Raw genomic sequence first — 26137 nt, forward strand, 5'->3', positions numbered from 1 at the left:
AAGCTGTGGCCCCACAGGAGCTACATTCCTACCAGGGCCGCAACTTTGAATCCTGGGTCATGGTGGAGCTGTGCAGTCGATTGGGGATCTGGAAGACCCGCACCACCCTGCTGCACCCCCAGAGTGACAGGCTGTTGAAGAGATTTAACCAGACCCTCTCCACCCAGCTTGCCATTGCCATCACTGCCCACCAGAGGGACTAGGACTTCCAGCTGCCTGATCCTGATGGCCTGTCGGACAGCGGTGCTGGAATCCACCAGCTGCACCCTCCAGATACTCAGGAACTCCTGACCCCGGATGCTGCAACGGAAGTCCCCGGGCCTTAGTACGCTAGGTGCCTCCAGGGCCGGCTCAACTCCGCACACCGGTTCGGCAGGGACCAACTTCGGGCAGCAAGAGCTTGCTAGAAGCAGTATTACAACCACAAGGAGCGGGGATGGGATTTCCAGTCTAACGAGCTGGTTTGGGTTTGATTTGCATAAACGTGTTGCTTTGTCATTTTGTGTCTGCCTGCCGTCAATCAAGTCTGCAAAAACTGTATAAAAATAGCGCTGTGGCCTGGTTGTGTTACTCTGTCCTCCCAGTCTTGTGTGTTTCTTTAATGGGCAGCAGTGTGGAGTAGTGGTTAGGGCTCTGGACTCTTGACCGGAGGTTCGTGGGTTCAATCCCAGGTGGGGGACACTGCTGCTGTACCTTTGAGAAAGGTACTTTACCTAGATTGCTCCAGGAAAAACCCAACTGTATAAATGGGTAACTATGTAAAAATAATGTGATATCTTGTAACAATTGTAAGTCGCCCTGGAAGGGTGTCTGCTAAGAAATAAATAATAATAAAAAGAGCTTTGATTCATTTTATATGCATCTTTTTTTTTGCTGCTGCTGCTGCTACAATATTTAAAGCATGAGACATATTTCCTCTATACCCTATCCAACATCCATTTTCAAATGAAAGCTGTATAAAACTAATTTAAAACTAATTGAATGTTTTAAACTAGGCAGCAGTAGCTGATTCTCCGTGTTTACTTTTAATGTTTTTATGCAGTGAAAATTAACATGAGCAATTTTTGTTTTATCAATAATAAACCAGAAGAGCACATCTCGTTTTATTCCAGAAACCGATAAGGCATACATTATTCCACATTATATTAACCGTTTTTAATGTCTGTAGTTACAGGCTTATACTAGTACTTCATGTGAACAGACACGTCGTTCTACTTTAATTAACTGGTCATGAAGCAAACTATAACAAACTGCAGTGGGGAAACAAATGAACGTCACTGCCTACATACTACCTAAGCCACTGTGTCCTTTTCACCAAGAGCGGTGAAAAGCTCTTCTCTTGTTGCCATAGCAACAGCATCCGGCGTATTTTTCTTCTCTGGATACACGTCTAAAAACGATTCCTGTGGTTGGTCGCAAGCGCTGGAGTCGTCATGACTGACTGTAGCGAATCAGAAGATTTCAAAATATAACAACGGACATCCAGCCCAGTGAACTACAATTGGCTACAACACAAAACAGTTTTGAGATAAAGGGCGCGGTTTTCCCGAGCCAAAGCTGCGATTGGTTAGTGTAGCAATCTGTCATGTTTGAATAACCCAGCCCTCACCCAGGTACGGAAGCCAAGTGGAGACGGGTACGCGGCTGTGGGTCTCTGCCTGAGAGTATGGCGAATGGGAATGTATTGGTGTGAGGATGAGGGTGAAGGAGATGGAGAGACAGGGACAGGGAGAGATGAAAGTGGAGATGAAAAGCAAACGCGTATATTGCACTTTTTAGAAATAAATATATATATATAAATATATTTTTTTCTTTAATAACTCAAAGCGAGACCTGTTTTTGGTTCCTAGTATTACAAGGGCCGTGCTCGGTTAAGCACGTTTTGTTTTCACTTAGACAAGCTAGGCTAATGAAAAAGCGCAAGTTATTTCAAGATATCTTTTCTGTTCCTTGGAGCACATTTGGACACTGCACTGGAATTATATTTATTAGTGGTAATGTGAGCCATTAGATGTAATAAAGTCCTTTGTGATGTGATTAAACATATATGCGGTACATAAGGTATATATATTTTGCAGGAGTAAAAATATGTCCCTTTTTTTAAAATCCTTTTTAGAAATTTATTTTAGATTTTAATATTAACGACAGAGTGGGTTTTTTGTATCTTTATTATTTTTTCCCCTGCAATTCTGTTTTTTCGGAAACAATGCGCGAGTATAAAGTGGTGGTGCTGGGGAGCGGCGGGGTCGGGAAATCCGCTTTGACTGTGCAGTTCGTAACTGGGACCTTTATCGAGAAATACGACCCGACCATCGAGGATTTCTACCGCAAGGAAATCGAGGTGGATTCGTCGCCTTCTGTCTTGGAGATCCTAGACACAGCTGGCACAGAGCAGTTCGCCTCCATGAGGGACCTCTACATAAAAAACGGACAGGGCTTCATCCTGGTCTACAGTCTGGTCAACCAACAGAGTTTCCAAGATATCAAACCTATGAGGGACCAGATCATCCGAGTAAAAAGGTACCAGAATGTATAAATGCTTTTATCAATTAAAGCTTAGCTGTGTTATTGCTGCCGGAAAGAACGCCTGTTTGTCCGTACGATTGCTAATTCCCAAACTTCTAAATGACCGTTACCATACGATTCAGTCACGAACTTTACACTGTATTAATTTGTCTCGGTGTATATGTCAAATATGAAATGGTGTTGAGCAGAGCCTGAACTACATTAACAAACTCATGTCATTAATAATAACGGGCAGGCATGAGTCTAGCATCATTATAGGACCTAAGGAAAGATTGGCAAGGACAACGTACACAACATGGAGACTACTACTACACCACAGAGGCGGTGCCAGCAACACATGGCTGCTTCTGCGACCAGCTCACACTTCAAGTGATTGTTCAATTCTATATTTGTTCAGTGTTTCTGTATTTGCTGTGTGAGTGACGTGTGCCTACTAGGAATAGGACACATTCACAACAGAACCTCATGTTAAATGTGTTGAATTAGGACTTCCATACAATGATTCATTTTGCTTTCTTGAAGTATTTAATGGTGTGTGTATGTACAATATATGTATCTGTGTGTTTATATAGGGGGCCTGTGTACACAACACTGGAGCTCAGCGAAGCACAGAGGTACTCGGTTGTTTTAGTGAAGGTCCAGAATTCTTGGTACAGCAGGGTCAAGGTCCGGAGCACATTTTCACTACCATCCTCATACCACAAAGAAACACAGAGCTTCACAAATATAGCTTTTACATGTGTTGTTTATTTAAAGGAGTTTGGGGGGAATCAAAACTCTGTCATTTTTACTAGTCTGCCTTCTTTACTGACTTGTTACTGCAACTTGAGTTCTTTCCGTGCCGTGACCATAGAATTGTAGAACTACTGTATTCGTATGTGTCTGTTAGCAGAGCCAAACATTGTTTCACCATTGCAAAAACAAAGCAAATAATAGTGAAGTACAAGAAGAAAAGAACTGAACTGAAAAGTCACTGTGCTTTCTATTTCAAGTGAATTAAAAATAAAAACACCTTACAAATAATAAATAGTCATTTTATATTCAGTACATTTTCTAATCAGCTAATACTCCCAGTAAGTGGGAGAAGTGGCAGGTCCTCAAGGGCCTTGAGTTACAGGTGAGCTCAGCAAGAGCAATACAGTGATGCAAAGATTTGCATCAGTCAGAACAGAATGCTAATATTAATAATGTTCGTATTGGAGAATGAATATCCACACACATAATGTGATCTGCAGATAATTAAGACAGGAAACATTTTAACTGCATGTGTTGTAAGCCTGACTTGGATCGCAGAATTTGACAATTTTAATCACCAATACAATCGGCATACTCATTGCTAAGCTTTGCACACGCAGCATGTTTTGGTGGATTGTGGAATGATGCGATATCTGTCGTGGCCGGGGTTCTGTCATGTTGCGCTACAATTGTTTGCAATGTTAAGTTTTATACGCATGAGTGGTACAGTACGGTACCATATTGTTTGCACATGAATTAGGGAGTGGTTAACATGTAGAAAACAGAAAGTACTGATTAGAGGAGAAACCTCAAAATAGAGAGAGGTAACTAGTGGTGTACCACAGGGATCAGTATTAGGTCCTCTGCTATTCCTAATCTACATTAATGATTTAGATTCTGGTATAGTAAGCAAACTTGTTAAATTTGCAGACGACACAAAAATAGGAGGAGTGGCAAACACTGTTGAAGCAGCAAAGGTCATTCAAAATGATCTAGACAGCATTCAGACCTGGGCAGACACATGGCAAATTACATTTAATATAGAAAAGTGCAAGTTACTGCACGCAGGCAATAAAAATGTCCATTATAAATACCATATGGGAGATACTGACATTGAAGATGGAATCTATGTTTATGATGACTCAGAAATCAGTCAATCAGTCTTTATTTTATATAGCGCCTTTCATAGTGGACCACCATCATAAAGCGCTTTACAAGATGCAGTAACAACAAGAAAATCCATAATACTTTAAATACAGTGGAAAGTGCATAATACATGAAATAGTAGCAGCAACACAGCAGCAACAGATATCAGGCTTAAAGAGCATGGAAAGCAAGAGAGAACAGGTGGGTCTTGAGAGCTGATTTAAAGCGAGCGACGGTGGGAGCATCACGCACCAAAGCTGGGAGAGAGTTCCAAAGAGTCGGAGCCATGAAGCTAAACGAGCGCTTCCAGGTGTGGTGCACTTTTGCTTGTGGATAACAAGCAGGCAGGAGTCGGAGGACCTCAGCTTGCGGGCAGGGACATAGTGGGTCAGCAGGTTGAGGAGGTACTCGGGACCTGTGTGATGAAGTCTATTGTAGGTGAGCAGGGGAGTGTTGAAAATAATCCTGAACTTTACAGGTAGCCAGTGGAGCTGGGCAAGACAGGGGGTGATGTGATCATGTTTTCTACAAATGTCTTAATCTAGGCCAGGGGTGGGCAAACTATGGTCGGTGGTCCAAATCCAGCCTGTGAGAGCTTTTCATCCTGCCCGTGAGCTACCTTGTGTTTTAACAATTAAATTACTAGATTTACTATAAATAGTAAAAATATAAAATCCATTAAGTCGAACCATGTTATTGATTTATTTGGATTCGAAATAACTTATTTACTAGGCTAATTTACGACCCAAACAGACATAGAGTGCATTACCAAAACAAAGCGCTTTGCAACATCTCACGTGGGACGCAGTATGTGTATGACGTTTGTTCGTCTTTGCTAGAATGCATGCAAGCTTGCAAAACAGTCGTTTGAATTGCAGCAGCTAGGTTTTTGTTTTTATGCTTTGTGAAGAAAAATGAGCACTTCAAAGAAAAGTGGACAGTGAGTGTCGAGTTTTCAAAAAAGAGTGGATTGAGAAATATTTTTTCACAAACGTCGACTTGAAGGCGTATGCCTGATTTGTCAAGAAAGTATCGCTATGCTAAAGGAGTACAATTTGAATTGCCATTTTACAACGAAACATCCTAATTATAGCAGCATCTTAACAGCAGAAGAAAAGCTCAGAAACTTGCTACTAATTTAAAAACTCAGCAAAACATTTTTGTGTGACAAGCTGCAGTTCAGGAAGCCACTACAAAGGCAAGTTGTTTTGACATTAAAGATAGCTAAACAAAATAAGCTGTTTGCTGAAGGGGATGATCGATGTTGCTGGCATACTGTGTCCTGAATACAAAAATACATTTGAGAACAGTAGTTTGTCACGAAGAACTGTTGCTCGCCGTATCAAAGTAATTGATGAAGACTTGGCCTCTGAGTTGAACCGGAAAGTACATTGCTTCACGCTGTTTTCATTAGCTCTCGATGATAGTACTGACATAAAGGACACAGCGCAGCTCTTGATTTTTCTGAGAGGAATTAACAACAAATTTGAAATCACAGAGGAATGTATCTATGGAATCAATGAAAGGCACAACAAAGGGATTGGATTTGTATGAGAGGGTGTCTGGTTACCTTGAACGTCTGAAGCTCCCCTGGAATAAACTAGCAATCGTGACCACAGATGGATCGCCATATTTAACTGCGGAAAAACGTAGGCCTTTTAAAAAGAATGGAGGACAAAGTAAAAGATGTAGACTGTGAGAGAAATCATTTTTCTGCATACATCAAGAGGCACTCTGCAAAAATATTCTGGACACAGATCATGTTGTTCGCACAGCAGTGAAAATAGTGAACTACATTAGAGCAAGGGGGCTTAATCATCGGCAATTAATTTCCCTTCTTGAGGACACTGATGCTGAACACCAGGACTTACTTTATCATACGAATGTCTACTGGCTCAGTTTAGGAAAGGTGTTGCAGCGAGTGTGGGTGCTTAGAGATGAAATGAGCATTTTCTTGGAAATGCAGGGGAAAGAAAAAACAATTGCCCACTTTCATTTGACTATGAGAAAGCACCAGAAGAATTACAACTGGAGCTCATCGAACTCCAGTGCAACTCCACTGTGAAGGAAAAGTACCATTCATAAACACTGGACAAGTTTTATGCCTCCTTGAATGAAACAAAGTTCCCAAATATATACGCAACGTAGCCTAGAAAATTATTGTGTTGTTTGCCTCCACCTATGTGTGCGAACAAACATTTTCACTACTGAATTTCAACAAATCTCGCTACAGAGCCTAGTTAACTGACCAGCATCTCAGCTCCGTTTTGCAGATTTCAACAACAAGAATAGCACCAGACTTTGACGCTATTGTAAAGAAGGGCAACCAACTGCATTGGGGGTATGTTTTGTTTCCTTTTTTCTTGTAATGCATTTTTATGATATATTTATTATTATAAGTAAGGTTGTATGTTTCCCCCAACATCTACCTTTATTTTAATATCTGTTCTTCAGAATTAAATCAATTAAGAACAACATTGCTTTGTGGTTTACTTTTAAGCTAAACTAATTTGAGTATGTTTTGGTCATTGCCACAGTTTACTAAAGAAACATTGATGGTTCAAAAAAGCTCATTATAGAAAGTAAACACCACTTGCACTGCGCTCAAGCACTGGCTAAGACCTCATCTAGAATATTGTGTTCAGTTCCGGTCACCTCACTACAAAAAGGATATTGCTGCTCTAGAAAGAGTGCAAAGAAGAGTGACCAGAATTATTCCGGGTTTAAAAGGTATGTCATATGCAGACAGGCTCAAATAATTGAATCTATTCAGTCTTGAACAAAGAATACTACGCGGCGATCTGATTCAAGGTAAAAAAAATTCTAAAAGGTTTAGACAATGTCAACCCAAGGGACTTTTTTGACCTGAAAAAATAAACTAGGACCAGGGGTCACAAATGGAGATTAGATAAAGGGGCACTCAGAACAGAAAATAGGAGGCACTTTTTTACACAGAGAATTGTGGTAGTCTGGAACCAACTCCCCAGTAATGTTGTTGAAGCTGACACCCTGGGATCCTTTAAGAAGCTGCTTCATGAGATTCTGGGATCAATAAGCTACTAACAACAAAACAAGCAAGATGGGATGAATGGCCTTGTGTGGCAAAGTGGTTGATTGTGTACAGGTGCAGGAGTGATGCAGTGCATAATTAACAGACAGAGAATTGTAATCCAGTTGGAAAGGGTTTTTAATTATAATCCTGGTCTGGTAACCAAACAATAACTCCAGGCAATACACAACAATGTGTACTGCACTGGAATAAATAAACGGGTTGCAGTCCCAAATAATAAACAAACGTATCTTTCCCACAATATACAAACATGGTCACCAGTCCTGGGTGCGTGCTGTAGTGCTCGTGGTGGGTGATACAAGTTTATGCGTGACAAAAGTGAAGTGCTGTTCCGGGTTTTGTGCTGGCCCTTGGCGACAGCTCTGGAACATGTTAGCCATCTAATAATAACAAACAAGACACTCACAATAGGTTTTATCACTGGGTCTCTCACGGGTCCTTTCAGGTTCAAATCACAAACGAAAGCGAAAGAACAGATTGCGTCTCTCTGCCCCCTTTTATGCCGTCACACGTGACCCCTTGGTAAACGAGTGCAGCCGCCCCTCCAACCAGCGACTGCCACATCGTTTCCCTTCCGGGTCGATGAGTTAATGCACCAGAGTTCCGCCCCCTTTCTAGCTGGCCGACTTCCCTTGAACCCTAGGAAAGAACTGTCAGATCAGCCCGTCCAAGGTACTCTGTTCTTGCTGCTTAGCGCCCTCACAGGTCAGGAAGGAGATTTACTACCAAGAATCATTGCATTTCTGTCACACTTCCTCTCTTGTGTAACCCTTCTCATGTTCTTATGTGTAACACAAATACACTTTGACTCGTGTGTGTTTTTAAAAAGAGCATTATTTTGTATGTTTTACCGGTAATATTTTTTTAATCAGCTTGGAAAAGCTTTTTAACAAAATTGGGCTTTGTAGCACCTGTACCTGTCATTGATTTCTTGTAGTGACGGGAGGGAATACATATAAATCCCAGTTTCTGAGAGAGAACCAGTCTAACTATTGTAGTGATGAAATGAGGAGGAAGATACATTGAACAGAACAAACTAGATGAGACTGGAACTGCAAGGGATGCTGGAATTCCCCCAAGGCAGTGCACATGATATTATGACTTTATAATTAGTGTGGGAACTGCAGTCCTGAGGAAGAGGGGGCTCAACTGCATACACCTTGAGTAAAGGTACATCATTGCTGTAAGTGTTTAGTAGCCCACACAAGGTTTACATTCTTCATTTGAGAGGAGCGGTGGGGGGGAAAACAATGGAACGGGGCAAACCTTCGACAAATCCAGGGCTATGTTCAAAGCATTTGCACACCAATGTAAAAATTGACTGCAGTGTAAATTGGTGGGGGTGGGGAGAGATGGTAGCTCTTTCTTATTTGAAGTGAGTGACCTGATCATCTTCAGCCTAGAGTACAAGCTAACCGGGAGAATTTGCTCACTTGCCAAAACCTGTTAATCTCATTGAAGCCTTCTGAAACATTAGGATTGCATTAAAGAGCAATAACTGAAAATCTCTGTCTGCTTTTGGCACATGGTTTAGGGAGAATTAATTACAAAGAAGCTATGGTAACCAGCATTTTTACACTCCTTTGATTCTAATATTTGAAAGTATAGTATGTAGTAAAGGAAAAATAATGTGACCACACTGTCCTCCAGAGTTAAGACTTTTTGCTACTGTATATGTCCAGTAGCTGGCGTTATGTTTTACAGTATGGCATGGCAATGGCTGCAGTATCCCTGCCCCCACCCCTCCTATTTTGTTCAATAACTTTATATACATTCTCCTTCCTAATCCCTTCCTATGATGTAGTTCAAACTCTGTCCTGTGGTCTAGCTGCAGTCAGACCATGTGACCTACTGCACAGTACCAGGATGCAGCAGGTTATCATCCACTGTGTTTGGCTATTTTTATCCTGGAATATAATTTAGAAAAAATTTAAGATTTTCAATTTTTATACAGTGATAGTGATAGTAAAGATGCAGTAATAAGAGAATTGATGATGACCGTGTTGTCTGATACAAGAAGAAATTCCAGTTTGAGTAGCATTTACTAGTTCTATAACACTAGCTTGAAGAATGAAGAAACAGTAGGTTCTGGATAGTAGTCAATTTGTTGGGACTATTGAAAGGTCTTAAACTGCTTGTTAAGTTCCTACAGTACAGTGGAGTAAAACAATGTTTAGTTTCCACGCTCCCAGTGGCTTAATGTCCCCTCCGTGCTATGCATTCATTTTACCATGAAATGCTGACTTCCTTGTAAAATCCTACAGTTTAATTTAAGAGATCTAATAAAATATGAATAAAGGGGAAGGTATTTGGTGAGCTACCAGTTGGAAATACCCATATTCTCCTGCTGTGGTGGAGGTTTTATTTGTATTTTTTTTACAGTGGAAACCCAGGTGTTGGACAGCTGTTCTCGGCTGCACTGGACCAGCCTTTGGGTTTTTTATTGAAACCAGTGCAGTGAGACTCCTCCATTTCCAGTGTGACAAAACTTTCTGTTTCATATACAGTAATAATAAGAATACACAAATCCATTTGGTGTTGACCCATGGGAACTAAATTAGATTAAACGTCTTGGTTTGGTCACAGTTCCAGCATTTTAAAAAAATAAAAAAATAAATAAAAGAAAAATCTCTGTTCTGGCTTTCCTAACCAGTTTTCCTCTGGATTTTTTGTTTTCCTGTGTACTGTATTACAATCCATTTGCGATGCCTCGTCTGAACTCAGTTTACGTCATCTGTTAAAATTGACTATCGGCCAAGGCCAATTTTTGCCCAAAGTGGAGAAGGAGCCGTTGTAAAATAACATGATCACACTACTGTGTACAGGCAAGACATCATGAGTGTTTTATGGCACAAAACAGTTAAGTGCAAGAACTTAAATATCTAAAACGGGCAACACAGCCTTATTGTAATACACAGTACCTTTTTTTATTCTTATTCAGCAAATTTAAGTTTGATATTTTTGGCTCCATCATTGAAGGAATATGTGCCTAGTAAGAGCTATACTGTACAGCAGCAATTTGCACAATTCCAGCCCAAGTCCCTAACCTTCCACTTTTTGTCTGTCTTGTTTTGAGCTGTCATTCTGCATCAGTCTGAAGTGTCGGGACCGATATTATTAATCAAGGAGGAATGTAACTGTTTAGCTGCCCCAGGTCATGACCATTAGGGATTAATATGTTTACTTTTCAGCAACAAGTTGCTTTGCTTATGGGATCTTTCTTGACAAATGAGAACTACTGTATGCATGGACAGTAGATGAGAAATCTACTGTCCTGGGTGTTGTATGTGCAGCTAGCTAGAAATTTTGATACATGCCTAAAACACTGAGCTGCAGTTGCACTTGTATACACAGTAGAACAGGATTTCGTTTGAGACCTTGTGAAAACAAATGGTGCGTTTTAAGAAGGTTTCTCTATTGTCACCGTTGTCTTCCTCAAATCTTAGAAGTTGACATACAGTAGTATGAACCAATACTTTAAGCGCAGCACAGAAACCAGGACCAGTGGACGTGGTTGGCAATTAAGTGGAGATTTATTATGCCTCATTTCCACTGCATGGCACTATAGGCTTTGGCTGCCTACGGCTAGCCACCACAATCAAGAGAGTGTTTCTCTACTTTTTTCCAAACCTCGCCAGCCTTGTAAATTTTAAACAAACCTACGGTAATAAATAAATGTAGGCTGATTGCAAATAAAAAGGAATCTGGTTAAGAAGGAGAAGCATGGCCAAATAAACAGCCAGGTTTTGTCGTTGTGTTTATAACTTCAGCCTTTTGTCCTCTGTTCTGAAGCATACCTCCTGGCTAAGTGATGACACACTTTTTTTCTTTATATCCAGTTTGGCTACAGTATGTAGAGCTTGAGATACAAAACCTTACCAGATAGCCGTGCTCAGCTGCTTGGGCGAGTAGTGGACTGGAAACACCCTGTTTTTGCTGTGGGCAGCAGTAGCCGGGCAGTGGAAACAGGACATTACAGTAGAACAGAGGGATGGAGACACTTCTTCAAACAGAGTGCTGAGGGTATGGAATGGATTACATACAGGTGTCACAATGTTGATGCAGAAGTTGACTCCTTTTCAGACCGACAAAGTTCTGAGATCAAAAAGCTACTAGGCTATAGGAACCAGACTAGCTTAGATGGGCTGACTGGCCTCCTCTCACTCGCAAATCTTGTTCTGTTCTTATATTTGTATATGAACCACTGAGGTACAGTAAATCAAAGAAAAGAGGAAAACATGGAAAATATTGCAGTAAAAAGGTCTGAAGCATTTTGAAGTGTTTCACAAATGTTAAGCGACATTTTGTTCCCTGTATTGCCTGCATGGAAGAGAAATGGGTATAGTTTTGTTTGACATTTTAATGAACACTGTTGTAAACTCTTGTGTTCCGTGCATTCTGAGAAAGCTGTGCATCATTGCATCCATATCTAATTTAAACATTTAAGCTGATGTGTTTGAATTATTTACCCTCGCTTCTCCCTTACATATCTTATTCCTTCAAATTTAAGACACAGACCAAATTTCACACTCGCAATTTGAGGAAAAAATAAAACCTCAATAAAGATGCATTTACAAAGATACAACCTCAATTGTGCATAGAAGAGCCATTTATACAAAGGAATTCTGCAATTAAATGCTACAAACTTTAGGCATATCGGTAAAGTATATTGGAAAATGAACATGCCTGCAACAACAAATCTCTCCTAGACATGATCCTCAGAGTTGGATGTTCTGTCTGTTCTTTGTCAAGATATAGTTGACAGGTCTGTAATTATAGAAGTTTGAAATGCAGTATAATATGGTCTGTGTGAATAAACAATGAGTGTTCTGTGGAAAATTGTGACAGGCAACTTATGTTATGAGTTTTTTCCTGACTCCTTGACATAGAGTAGAGGAATCCCTTAATATTTAATATTTGCTGTACCACGCAGACACGCAGGCAGGGTAAAATCTTATTGCTTTAGAAAGCTATGCAATGAGGCACCTTCAAGGAAAACTGAATGCAAACATTCATCACCCAAGGGACAGCTATAAAGAAATTGGCAGGAAGGAGAAAAAACATACATAGGGTGGTCTGAATAGTTCAAATTGAAAATAGAAGGGTTGTTTTTCAGACCTGCATTTAACTATTCTCAAAGTGACTAGTATTTTGGCCACGTCTTTGACAATTGAAAAGTCCTGGCTACACAACTGAAATACAGATGTACACTACCCTAAGTATTTGGACACTCGGGAGGAGCATTCTTCATTTTACCACCAAATGGTGACTGCTCAGGCTGGTAATGCACAGTGTAGTTTAGGGTAGCAGTATTACCAGTTGTCCCACCCAGTGATTCTGAATTGGTGGCACATTGTTAGTATTTGGGAGCCACTGACCCTACTCATTAAAATTATTGTATTTGAAGATGATTTTATAGATCATAGACTTTCAGGGGTAACAGAGCTGAGTGGAGTAAAATAGGCTGCAAATGCCCCATCCAGCCATTAAGTATTTATTTATCTGTGGAAGGGTTAAGGCTTTAGACCTACTGTATGTAGATATTAAAACATACATGGTTACAAGCTGTGGTAAAGCAATATTAAAATGTGCTTCTTTATTTATTCAAGCAGTAAAGAGTTTGAAGAAACCCTGAGAATAATGTTGCTGACTATTCTTCTGGGATCATTGCACTTTATTATCCATTTCCTGTGCAATGCTAGCCTGGTTAAGTGCATCAATTACTACAGTATAACATGAAAAACAGCAGATACAAGCTATCTGCTTTGCTTTTTGTAGTACCTCTATTTAGCTTGTTGTATGATACTAAAAAAAGGAAAAACATAGATCTTGGTCTTTTATCCATTTGGTGTGCTGTAGGTGATGTTTTTACAGTGGTTAGGAACCCAGTCAACTGTTGGCTTGTGGATTTTAATCCACATTTGATTCATGAGTTGTATGTCTTGTAATATGTGACAAGTGTAAAATTTAGGATGCTAAGACCGTAAACTGAGGGTGACACAGGCCAGGGCTTTTTAACACCACAGAAAACTGAAGAACAGCTTTGGACAATATTACAGCTTTTAACTCTTCTTTGTGCAAGAGAGAACCTGTTAGTTATCAGTGCATTGGGGGTGGGGTTTCACTTTGTTGCAACAGTTTATGCAGAGAAGGTTCTACAACTAGTGAAATTTCATAGCACACATAACAGAAAAGGGCTTTACAGCTGGAACTGGTTGTATATTGACTTAACAAATTCAGTCTCTTTGCGTTTAAAGAAAATCCTATCTGTTTCACCAGCCCTATACTAGTAAATCAGAAAGATGCATCTAATGTGCAGTATGTTTAGGGCCTTTTGAGTCTAAATGGGATGTTACTTTACATTTTTACAGATCTATCCTACAGCGATTGGCCAAATGTTTTGCATCACCTTGTAGAATTAACTTCATAAAGTCTAATGAAGCCTGCACTATAATGTTACGTTAACATATTTAATTCCGTACCTCTTTAGTTTTTCATATACTTTAATGAAAAACTGACCAATTGAAAAATGTGACATTTTTTGACTTCCTTTTTACAATATCTTTATGTAGTGTCTTTGATTACGTCATATCAGGCCCAGCGTCATGGGCGGGCCTTAGGGGGCCTGGCCCGTCCAGTTTAGGTCCAGTGCCAAGGCTTTGGCTGAAGGTAGAAACAAGGTGAGTTAGGAGGCATTTTATAGTGGTATTTAATGAGAGATTGTATTGGTAGTTCAAACTCCACAGAACACGGACTGTTCAGTAATTGCTCCGTTCATCCCTTAGGCAATGTCCAAATTATAAATAGGGGTTTAAAACCCTAACAAGTTAATAAAACATTTAAATCGATTTACTAATTAAAAATGCATTGGTTTTTCTCCTTGTATGTATGTCATTGTGGCAAAGTGGTAAATGGTTACAGATGTGTGCAGTACAGAACAGATACAAAATACACAGACAATGATTTTTAGGGCAAACACCTGTAAATAATAAATATTGGAAGTGATACAGCGGCGTGTATCATCACTTCGTTTGTAATCCTCAGGTTTGACCCGAAACCAAATAACAAAAAGTCCTGTTCTTTCCTCACCCACATCTAACACAGAACACAAAACACCGAGTTTATTTAGTGCGTGAAACTAGTGCTTGTGGTGAAAAGACGTTGTGAAACAGAGAAGTGCTGGTGTCCGGTTTTTTTGCTGGCCTGCGGCTGCAGCTCCGGGTAGTGTTATTAGTCTTTAGAAACAAAACAAACAGTTTTTACTTAGACAAAACAAACAAACACAACACTCACGTTTTACTTATCACAGCGGTCTCCTTCTAGGTTGTTTTAACCATTTACAAAGGAACAGATCACTTACGCTATGTCCCCTATTTACATCCTCGCTCATGACCCCTAGGTTAACGAGCGCATCCGATCTTCCAATCCTCGGATGCCGCATCGTTTACCGTCTGGGTCATTGAGTTTGGGTACTGTAGCCCCACCCCTTTCCTAAATGACCGACTTCCACCTACCCTACGGAATAAATTGTGCCATTTAGTTAAGGGTACTCTGTTCCTTTTACACAGTGTCTTCACAGGTTGAGAGAGAGATCTGACACCAAGAATCATTCGATCTCTGTCACAGTCATCCTTGTTATTTATTTTAAAAAAATGTTATGGACTATTTTCTTAGAACGTCTTTACTCAGCGGAAAGGTACCCGACGAATCAGTACAAGTTCAAGGTAAATTTTAGGTTTTAAGGTGTTTTTTTGTTTTGTTTTATTTAAAGAAAACAATAGTAAAATAAGTTTCTAATAGCGATAGTGCCCTCTCGATGATGGCCCTACCGTGTGATAGTTGACCTTGACTTTCGTTAGTGCCCTCGCTTTCGACTCGGGACGCATAACTCCCGTCGCGGACAAATATCACCAGAGCCATTATCATCACAGGCACTGTCGCTTAAATAAAAAAAATCTATGAGAAATCCTTAATTAAATTAAAGCAAAGCACAATAATAATAATTAATTAATTAAATGTCTAGTTGCTTCTGGTGTTTGGAAACCCCTTCGTAGGGCCGCCTTGTTGAATTGTTTACAAGAGCGTATGCTTTTTATATTCAGTATTGAAGCAAGCACTATATGTATATTCGTTACTTTACAGTAATTTGTTGTGTGTGGGAATCTGTTTATTGCAATCTCTGTACAGGGCCTGCTCACTGTATGATTGTATTTGTTTCAAGTATTGTTGCTCAGACACCCCGTTGTTGCTAATGTGGTAATAATAATAATTTAAAAGAAAAACTTTTCGGAAAGAGCTGTGGTAATTCGTGCTCTGTTGATAGTTCATAATATTTCGCTGTCATATGATTTATTTATTTGTTTATTGTCATCACAGTGAAGTAAAATAGTAGAGAATACGAGCTAATTGATTTGTCTTTTCCAAAATGAGCCCATCCTAAATAAGAGGATGCCCCCCCCCCCCCCCCCCCCCACAGCGTTCATGCTACCACTGTGTCTGCGTCATATAAATGATGTTCCTTTTTTATTAAATTATTTTTTTAAAATATTTAAATTGTCTCAATCCTAAAATTCTTGGTGATGCAAAATGTTTGGTCATAACTGTAAATAAATGCTATTGTGTGTGTGGTTTTAACTGTTCATTTATATAAACAAACTTTTTTGGTGGTGATACTGTATATTGTATCATTAATATTATTACATCAGTAACGTTCTGTTTTGTACTGTTTTCAGGTATGAGAAGGTGCCAGTGATTCTGGTTGGAAACAAGGTGGACTTGGAGAGTGAGCGGGAGGTGTCCTCCGGAGAGGGTCAGGCACTGGCAGAGGAGTGGGGCTGTCCTTTCATGGAGACCTCAGCCAAGAGCAAAACCATGGTAGATGAAGTGTTTGCTGAGATTGTGCGGCAGATGGACTACGCATCCCAACCTGACAAGGACGACCCTTGCTGCTCCTGCAATATACAATAGCAGGGAGTGGAATGTCTGCTATTTAAGTTTATTAACTAGTCTTACAAGTGGCACCAGAACAAAAATAATCACTGAACAGCTGACAGAAATCCCAAGAGTCACCGGTGGATAATCTGTGAAGCTCTCAGTTGTACAGACACAGATAACTCATTGAATCCTGACAAAATCCATTCCAACAGTCACAGCAAGCGGAAAAGAATCAAAACTGATGGCTTGTAGGATGAAAAAGACTGTTCAACTAAAATAAACACAACACATCACACACCGCGCAAATGGTTTGAACCTCTTTCAGTTCAGGACTGTTGGCGGTGCTCAAACTGTACAATGACAGGGAAGCTGATTGCTACTGAAACAGCCCAAGCAGGAGGAAAGAGTGTTACTGTGGTCCAGGTTATTAAACATTTGATGAGGAATTGAGTAGTGTACCAGGTTCCTCTACATAGGAAGGACAAGCCATGTAAAACTTTGGAAAGTTTTTTAGTCACCTGAAGAGGAACAGCCAAGCTGACCGAGTGGATCACTGGATTTCATGAACATGAGGATGATGTTGTTACCATGGTGCTCAGACTGTGCAAGCAGCTGCTCGTCCGTCTGGCTCTGCTGCTGCTTTATGTGTTCGCAGAAGAAATGACAAACACGGGGCTTCTTTAGAAAGCAGGAATTGGTGTTTATTATTTATTTCTTCACACTGCATCTGCTCTTATTACAATTAGACATCTGAAAAGCATGCCATTTGTTTTTACCGAGACCGTGTTGACAGGAAGTGAAACATAGTTCTGCATTCTCACATTTCATTAAAATGAAACCAGCTGTAAAAAGTCATAATAAATAAATCCATATTTCCATTTTTTTTTAAGGGCTGAGGTTTTTTTTTTGGTCTAAGTAATGGAATAAACAGAATCCCTGAAACTCTTCTTTTGATTTTTTCTTTCTTTGTCAGAATAATATAAGGAATTATCAGGATTGTATCTGGACAGGCAGGAAAAGTGAACTCAGAATTTAGTCTCATGCAACCCATCCAATGAGTTTTCTTCAGATTCATTTTCTCTGTTTTCGGAGAGGGGGGCTTCAGAATGGCTGTAAATATTTTTTAATAAAAGGTGCTCGTTCTACAAAAGACAATTGTGCAATTCTCTGTAGGGTCAATTACAGAAAAATTACAAATAAGGACACCCATTACAGTCAAGTTTGGTAATACAGCATGCAGGGTCCTTATCTAAAAACTCAGAAGCTGGAGGCTGTCCAAAAAAGTTGAAAAACTTTTTGAAAGTTGAAAAACTCTTTGAAACAAAAAAACCATTGTCGTCTTACTAGTTTAGTTTAGTTTTTCATTTCTGACTCTGCTGCTTTCTTTTAAACTGTACAGTATAATGACTTGAGAAATTCTACAGTACCAACAGTTCCTGAAAAGCCACCAAGAAACCCTGCCTTCAATGTTAAGATTGTTAGTGTTGCACAGTACAGTAATAAGAAAGCATTACATCTAACGCTAAACTTGTTATTTTGACTTTTCCAGTGAAGAATTGTATGGAACTCTTACTAATTTTGCATTTGTTTATTTATTTTCTCTACTTTCTTGAGTTATTTACACTTTTAAACCACAATGTGAGCCAGCGTTGGGGTCAATTCCTGTTTTTCAATTCCATTTTTTTAAAAATAAATTCCCAAATCCAATTCCTATTACATTTTAATCAATCCCAACAAATCCTTGATCAAAATTACGCTCACAGTGGCAAGAAATTACTTAAATCACAAAAGTCGCTGTTCAATGAATTGGCTTCAAATTAAAGCATTTGAACAAACACAATAATTATGTCTGTAAAATAAAAATTAAAATTCCTTCAAAGGAATTGGAATTGATTAAAAAAATTGTCCCCAACCCTGATATGAACACAGGGATATAGGTTAAAACAAATCGTTCTTGTGCTTTGGATAAGTTTTATTCAACTTGAAATCCTACATGAAAGTGGATTGTACTGCATAGTTTCCATAACTGTGGAACAATTTGAAATGCTTTAACTTGATGCCTGACGCTGTCCATTGATCACTGTATACATTTTCACGAATGTACATGCAAAATCGGAATAAACATTTTGATTCCAAGTTTAAAGGCTTAATTGAAAAAGGTTCCTTATGTCAAGGACAAATCACAGTGATATATAAAGACTGAATTCATATTCATAATAAAACTAACAAAGAGCCAAATGCAGTATCTGTCTCTTTATTTTCTCTCTCTTTTGGAGCAGAGTTCCAATAAAACACGTACAGTATAGGAACTCACGAAATAGGGATTTAGTGGGTCGTCCTTAAGTATTTAAGGATTAAAATGCCTGTAGTTGCTGGTTTACATTTCCACTCCACCACTGACTTTCTGTGTTACATTGTCAAGTCACTTGTGATCAAAGAAAATTGTAGTAAAGTTAACAAGATGTTGCATCCCCTGGGGTTAACCTAATTTTACGAATCCCACTTTGGTTTACATTTCAACAATAAGCATGAGTCTCACCATGTTAAGAATTTCATGCTCCGTCCCCATAAATCCCAAGGACTGTTGATGTGGCCGTTCAACCTCGGCCTGCAGTCTCTGTCAGTCCCTTTCAAATTCAACACAGTTTTGAAAATCTATTTCTGGAAAGACCATCTTTGTTGAAAGTGTGCTCTCTTTGATGGTGGTAATAGTGAGATCCCACTAGAACAGTACTACTGGTTTTATTCCAGTATCTTAACTAACTAGACACTGCAGTGTTTTTGGAATATTTTTTTTCAGGATACTGAAACTGCCCTGAAACTAATGTACATCTCCAGTATGATATTATTTTTATTATTATTATTATTTATTTATTAGCAGTGGGGAGTGGAGAGCTAATCTGTCGGTGGTAGCATAGCATTATTTATCTTTAACTAAGACACTAAAGTGATAATTTACCATCTACTTTTTCATGAAAGGACATGGTTCTATTTTTGCCGGTCAAAAATGAAATCTTTACTATGTAAGTTGTTTCTGCTATAATGGAACTATGAACTGTACCATAAGGTATACTTGCAAAAATAAACTTGTCTTGATGCATTCTTGTTTCTTCAATGTGTATACTACATTTCAGAATGTAGTTTAGCATTATGAGATGTGATAGATATTAAAAGATGATGGTGTTTAAACATGAACAAGATTGCATAAGTGGGCCTACATAGGATGGAATATACATGGGGGAGGGGAATAACCATGTGGAAATAGACCCTGTGGTGGTTACATTACTGCAGTGAAACAGCGAGATCATTCACTTGTAGGCAAATTCCATATACATGAAAAAAACACCTTTTTCAAGAGCAGCCTTAAAATAATAATAGCAAAGCAGTTTGTTTCGTGTTTTGAAATCTGCACGCCTCGAATGACTGCTTTCATTTCTTTCACAGTGTTTCCGACAGCGGTGTCAGTATGCCTCAAAATGTACAGTTTCAAGATAATTGTATGAAAGACAACCATGGGAACAAGCAGCACATTACAACACTGTCATGTGATTATCATCTGTCTGCCAAATATCCTCAGTAGGTTTTTTTTTTATTTTTATTGGAACTAGGTGTTACTAATTCTACAGTTTGTGCTAGTCCTCATTACTTTTATGTTTTTGTATTTTTTTTTCTTTGCTTGTTATGGGTTACATATTTATATATAATGAGATGAGATGAATGTATCCAGTTTTATTTTGGCTCAGGTTATTTTAGGGTAATTACACAATTCTTGGTTTCTCAGCAGCCAAAAAGCTACTTTTTTGGTTGTTGTAAATGTCTATAATATAAATATAGACATTTAAATATTTGCTCCAGGATTATGCAAACCAAAAAAAAAAAAAATCTAATGAATCTTGTATCTGTACAAGAACTGTGATTTTAGTCCAGTTTAAAGTTTCATTTATTCAAGCCCCCACGCCCCTCAAACTATTTTGTAACAATTGTAAGTCACCCTGGATAAGGGCGTCTGATAAGAAATTAATAATAATAATAATAATAATAATAATAATAATAACTAAAACATGTGTTTTCAGGTTTGTCTTTGTTACCCAATTAGATATTATGGCTGCAATAAAATTGACAGATAGCAACACTATTGCAGAACAGTATAAAATAAGAATGAGCAATGAAATGCTTCATCACAGTTGGATATGCAATTCTCCAGATTACCAGATTAATGGTGGATGGATGGACAGACAGACCTGATATTTTCAATAACTTAAGCTAAATAATGTTACTACTAAGGCTGGGACCAAATCAAAACTTTGACAACCTGCTAATCGCACTTAACAAAACTGTATTTAATAGTGTTTTCTTTTTATGAGTAGAAGAAATAAGATACTTACAAAAAAAAAAGAAAACGCTATTAAAGTGTTATTAGCGGGTTGTCAAAGTTTTGATTTGGTCCGGGCCTAAGTTTCATGACAATAGGATAAGCAGTTCTCCAGATGACACCATAAATGTGTAAAGTGTGACCTAATCACATCTCCACTATATAATCTTCGCAGGGTCTGGTCAGGCAAGAGGTTGCTCCAGCTATGTAACATAGTTTTATTGCATTTCATTGTGGTTGGTGCAGAACATTTTGTAGCTTACATTTCAGTGGGCACAAAAAAGATCCGTCAAGCACGGTGCAGTTGGAGATAAATTTAGATAATTGTTGCTTGGTGGACAGATAATTACACAGCAGCAACAGAACAAGTCTGTGTTTAATAGGAAGGATTGAGCAACTTGATACTTTTCACATGCTGGTTTAACAGTAGCCACCTACAAGCATCACTTATGACAAATTGTAGCTTCGTATCTGCAGTAATACTGAATGCACTGTTGTCAAGGTCTCCTTTCCCATCGTAAGCATTAATCATTTTGGTAACCCCATCACCCAACCACCCCCTCCTGTATAGAAGGTGGATAGTATCTTGTAGTGCATTGAATTGCATATCTGTGTCACCAACTGTCTTTAAAACAATTAGCATGGTATGTTGCTGCATCCAGTAATTGGCATATTATAGGTGTCTATAAAAAAAACAGCTTAATCAAGTCTATACAGGTGTGCATGTGTGCACTGCTCCAAAAAGTGAAGCATTTTTTGTATAACACCACACTAGAGATATTCATAATGCCTCTAGAGGGGTGTTAGGTGTTATTTCAATTCAGGTTTCGGGATTTACAATGCTTACTATAGTCTTGATATCCCTGAACTGTAGCAGCGCAGTCATTTAAATCTGTCCAAAAAAATTTCATATCAACAAAAAAGGCCCACATTATAGACAGAAAAAGGTCAGCCCTGTAAATATGTAATGATGTAAGAGTGGATCGTAGACCATTTGAGCAATGACTAATGTCTTATAACTTAATCATGGAAACTGTTTGTTTGTTGACAGTAAATCAGCTTTATGACGACGATGTGTGAAAAACTAGCCTGAGGCACATTGCATCTCTTAGCAGCCTGTTGCCAGTCAGTTGAAAGAGATAGCTGAAGAAGGAGAATCATTGAGGTGAAGAAGTCATTGGCACTGCTTTCTACTCCCAGGTTAGTATTCTGTGAAAGGCAGATACACCAAAGCAAATGGTTGACAAGGAAAACAATTAGCATGAGAAAAAAATACCAATTTTTATTTTTAAAAAGTGCACTATTTCAGTACAAAAGGTTCATGTGTTAATGTTTAGCTGCAGACCTTTATAAAGGATAGATAACCAGAAATGCATTGTTTGCACCAAATTACTGAGCATCTTGGCGGTACAGGTACCTGGGTTATTGTTTAGTGTCAAGTTGCTCTCACAGCGATGCTATTCCTGGAACTGGTTCTTCACTTGAGTGTTGCCTCTAGTTACAGGACACTCTCAGGAAGGTTTTTAATATAGTTTTTTTTCTTGTTATGTGTGCTTTAAATTTAACGTTGTTCAATAACTTGTTGCTTTCTTGCACAAGTTTCTAATACACCACAGGCCACAGCTGCACACACTCCATATGGTTCCCATTATTGCTTTTTTTGCCAAACCCAGTAGCACCTCGATCATTTTAAAATAACTTGTAGTGGTGCTTGTTTTCCAACATAACACTTTTGAGGATCTCTCTGGCAGGGTACTGTTCACATCTGCAGTGATAAAAGTCAGCAGTGAAAGCTCTGCTTGCTGCTGTTTTCCAGGTGTCACAAATTCAGTATATAATCCCATGTTCATCCTTGCAGTGTATGCACTTCCCTGCTAATACATGAAAACCCAACCCCATTTGTTTTCTTCAGCTGAAATACATTTCATTATATAAATGTGTATCTCATAGAATGACTAAGGAAATAATGATTAAACAGATGTAATAATACCATTGGCCCTCAGATTGCCTCGTCATGAGGTCTGATTACCACTTGGATTCTAACTTGGGTCACCCCTGTTAATGCTAACGTGATTGTCCAGGAAATCTGTGTCTGCATTGTCTCCGGCAGGCTGTCTCTGAACCCTCTCATTGTGTTAGGCAGCTGCCCTACACTGAGATGCCCCTTTGTCTCTTCTGCCCGAGGTCTTAAGGTGCCAGAAGCTAGGAGTCTGCACATTGTGGTACTTGTTTGCATGAACGAGGATGGTGGAAGCTGACTACTGCTGACAATTGTGAGCAGCTATCAGCTGCTGCTGTCACTGATAATTGGCCTCATTCATTCACAAAACCAATTTCCAGCCTGCCTCTGGCATCGTTTGAAGCTACCTCCGTGAGAGCCTCTGCAGCATTCCATCACTGTCAGTGGTTTCACTGTGTCATGGTCACCATAGGATAGTTTAAAGCCAGGATTCAAGGTATTTTATTAACATTACATAACATTTTATTTTCTGTTAAGCATATTTAAGTGACAGTTAATGACAATACAGAAAGCTTAGTGTAAAACAAAAATCAGTCATGTTGGGAAGCTGAATAAAAAAGCCATATGGTCGCAGGGAAAGAATATCTACTATGCATCATATTTGGTACATACACAGGTCCAGCGCAGTCTTGTCCATTATGTTCCTGGTTAAATGACTGAACTCTTTCAAACATTCAGAGAAATAGGTCACACTGACATTTAGATAATTAAAAAGACAAACGTGGCAAAGGTTTAACAAAACTATATGAAAATTAAAACGAGCATGGCAGAATGGATGACTATTTTCAACATTCATCATGCGGTTTTGGGTAAACATACTGTTTAATGAATTTAGTAGCGCCTGTCTCTTTTTAATAGCAGCAAGCCGAGCATGGCATGCCAATAAACAGTAACGTATACCTATTTGTTGTAAAATTTCAATAGTGACTATATTTTAGACTGTCACAAAGACAGCCGGAGTGGGTGGCGTCAGACCAGAAGCAGGAAATAAACAGACAGAGATGTGGGGTTTGGTGAAGCTGAGCAAATGCTTTCGCTCAGCATTTAATAAACAGAACAGAAAATAAAAGGTTGGAACACAAAAACACAGGACACGGCACTTGCGCCAAAATAAATAGACAAACAAAACGTACTAAACACTTAAACAGACAGACGAACAAACACGGTGAGTGAAAACACTTATTATTTACTCTTTCTTTCACTTTTACCTCCGTCTCCAATCCCGTTCTCCACTCACCGAACACCCAAACCCCGACTGAATGAAATGTGCATCTATATATACTGTTGTGCTGGGATTCAATTACTAATTAATTATTCACTTGAATCCCAGCACGTGAATTAATTCTGTGCAACCCCATGCTCACATATTACATTTAACCAGCACGTGAAGTGATTTGTGCCCTCCTCGTGCCTAAATACAAATCTACACTTTTTAAATACACGTGAAACACAGACCCGTTTATATCCCGTGTACCAATGACTATACACCAACATTAACACACGCACGCAACATACAACACATAATATGCACACAGGGGCGGGGCACATTGCCACATAGACATAGATGCTTGTTTGCACACTGTGGCCCAAAAATCACTTATAATCCCTAATGCTGCATATTATAAAGCAGCGATTTCAAATAATTATACGGAAGACATGAAAAATCCTTTGTGTTTACCATTTGTATGCGTGTGCATGTACGCCCATCTTTACACATGGTTTGAACGAACAGGCTAGTGAAGCCACCTCCAGGCCTCTGTAGCAGGTGGTATGCGTGCAGACAGGATTTGAGAAAGCTTTTCATAGTCCTGTCAGCCAGGCAGCCCTACAGAAGCCCCTGTAAGCTAGCTGAACCACAGGTGCAGTACAGCTGCAGTTTGGTCAAGCACAATTCCTCATACATGCTGTCATTTTCTTTACTTGCCATCAATATTTTTGTAGTTTTTCAACAGAAGATTATGTTTTTCGCGTATTCCTGCATTACAGCACGTCAGAGGAAAATGCATAACCTAAAAATGATAACAATAATGTCTTGATAATAAATTGGAATAGCATCTTCCGTATTTTAACAGGCAGTTTGTGATAAAGAGAGAAAGGATCAATGTTGTAAATCTCTTTCCCGACCAGAAAGGGTGCTGTGTAAGGATGGTGGTATGCTGCCTCCCAGATGGACCGCCTTGATTGTGGAAACCGGAAGGTGACCATATTAGGGGGAGCGCGTAGTTGCATGTACCCGGAAAGACTCCATTGCAATCAGCTATGGGACGGCCTTCTATTGGAGGAACCATAGCGACGGTTTGATTGCAGGGAGGAGTTTGTGGGTACAAAGGGGAAGCAGCTATGTTAGTATGCCGCCTTGCGCTGAGAACAACCACGGCTGGAATGTTTTCTTAGTTTTCTTACGTGTTGTTTTGTTTTGTGTTTTGTAGCGGAGGAGTGAGCAGCCAAGGGGCTGCAGCCATGGAGCCAGCCCAAATATTGGAGCACTACCCTCACCTCACGACACCAGCACTCACCACCACCTGCGGATTGAAGAGCACGCTTTCGTGCACGGGACTGTGGATTGGGGAATTACAGATTGTTATTATTGTTTTGTTTTTGGCCAGCAAGCCAGCCTTGTTCCCCCCGATACCATTGCTGTTAGAGGAGCAGTCCTTTTTGTGGTTCAAAATAAACACAGACATTTTGGGGAGTTTAACACTATTTAGACCTTCACTTTGTTCACCACACCACTCGCACCTGTCACACAGTTACATTTCATTTTTGTCCTTTGCTTTTTCAGCTAGCTGCTATGTGGAGATGGTGCACAGGGTTTGCTTACAACAGGCAATTTACATTAGAAAGGGCTCTCATTTAGTTTCTGTCAGGCACAGCACACAAAAGACGACAGTGATTCTTAAACTTACAACCAAACTTCACCTCCTCAACCACCTATTCTAACAAGTCATAAGCAACAAAACATGAATCTCAAGCAATAGCAACTACAACGGTATTTCATTTATTTACAAAGTATTTTGTAAGAGGTCATATGATTTGAAGAGATTTTGGCACTCAGCATTGTTTTATACTGTATGAGCAATAGATAAAAGGTTTTCCATATTTTAGTTTTTCACATATTGAGCTGGGCAAATTGCATTTTAATTTCTTAAATGAGCCCAGGGAGAACAACCTTTAAATATCAAATGCAGATTGTATGACTGGTATGAAAATTGAAATCCTTTTTTTCAATAAAAAAAGAAACTTGTAAAAATGAATTATTTATTAAATGTTGCCCAGGGAATTGCACTGGAAGATCTGTAATTTACATTACTAAGCAGGTTCTTGAAAGAACTCT

At 39.2% G+C, this 26137-nt stretch overlaps 1 protein-coding gene across 1 annotated transcript; it reads left to right on the forward strand.

Moving 5' to 3' along the window:
- The first annotated feature begins 1552 nt into the window (after positions 1-1552).
- On the forward strand, positions 1553-18554 carry LOC117406363 (ras-related protein Rap-2a). Its single transcript, XM_034010332.3, has 2 exons — positions 1553-2520; positions 16210-18554. Exons 1-2 carry the CDS (start codon positions 2207-2209, stop codon positions 16442-16444), a joined length of 549 nt encoding a protein of 182 aa, XP_033866223.1. The 5' UTR covers positions 1553-2206; the 3' UTR covers positions 16445-18554.
- Positions 18555-26137: the final 7583 nt, after the last annotated feature.

The sequence above is a fragment of the Acipenser ruthenus genome, chromosome 9 (genome assembly GCF_902713425.1).
Source record: "Acipenser ruthenus chromosome 9, fAciRut3.2 maternal haplotype, whole genome shotgun sequence".
Classification (NCBI taxonomy): domain Eukaryota; kingdom Metazoa; phylum Chordata; class Actinopteri; order Acipenseriformes; family Acipenseridae; genus Acipenser; species Acipenser ruthenus.

Coding starts and splice junctions, on each gene's coding strand:
- LOC117406363 (XM_034010332.3), top strand. CDS start 2,207: ATGCGCGAGTATAAAGTGGTGGTGCTGGGGAGCGGCGGGGTCGGGAAA. Junction 2,521..16,209: donor CAGATCATCCGAGTAAAAAG/GTACCAGAATGT, acceptor TACTGTTTTCAG/GTATGAGAAGGTGCCAGTGA.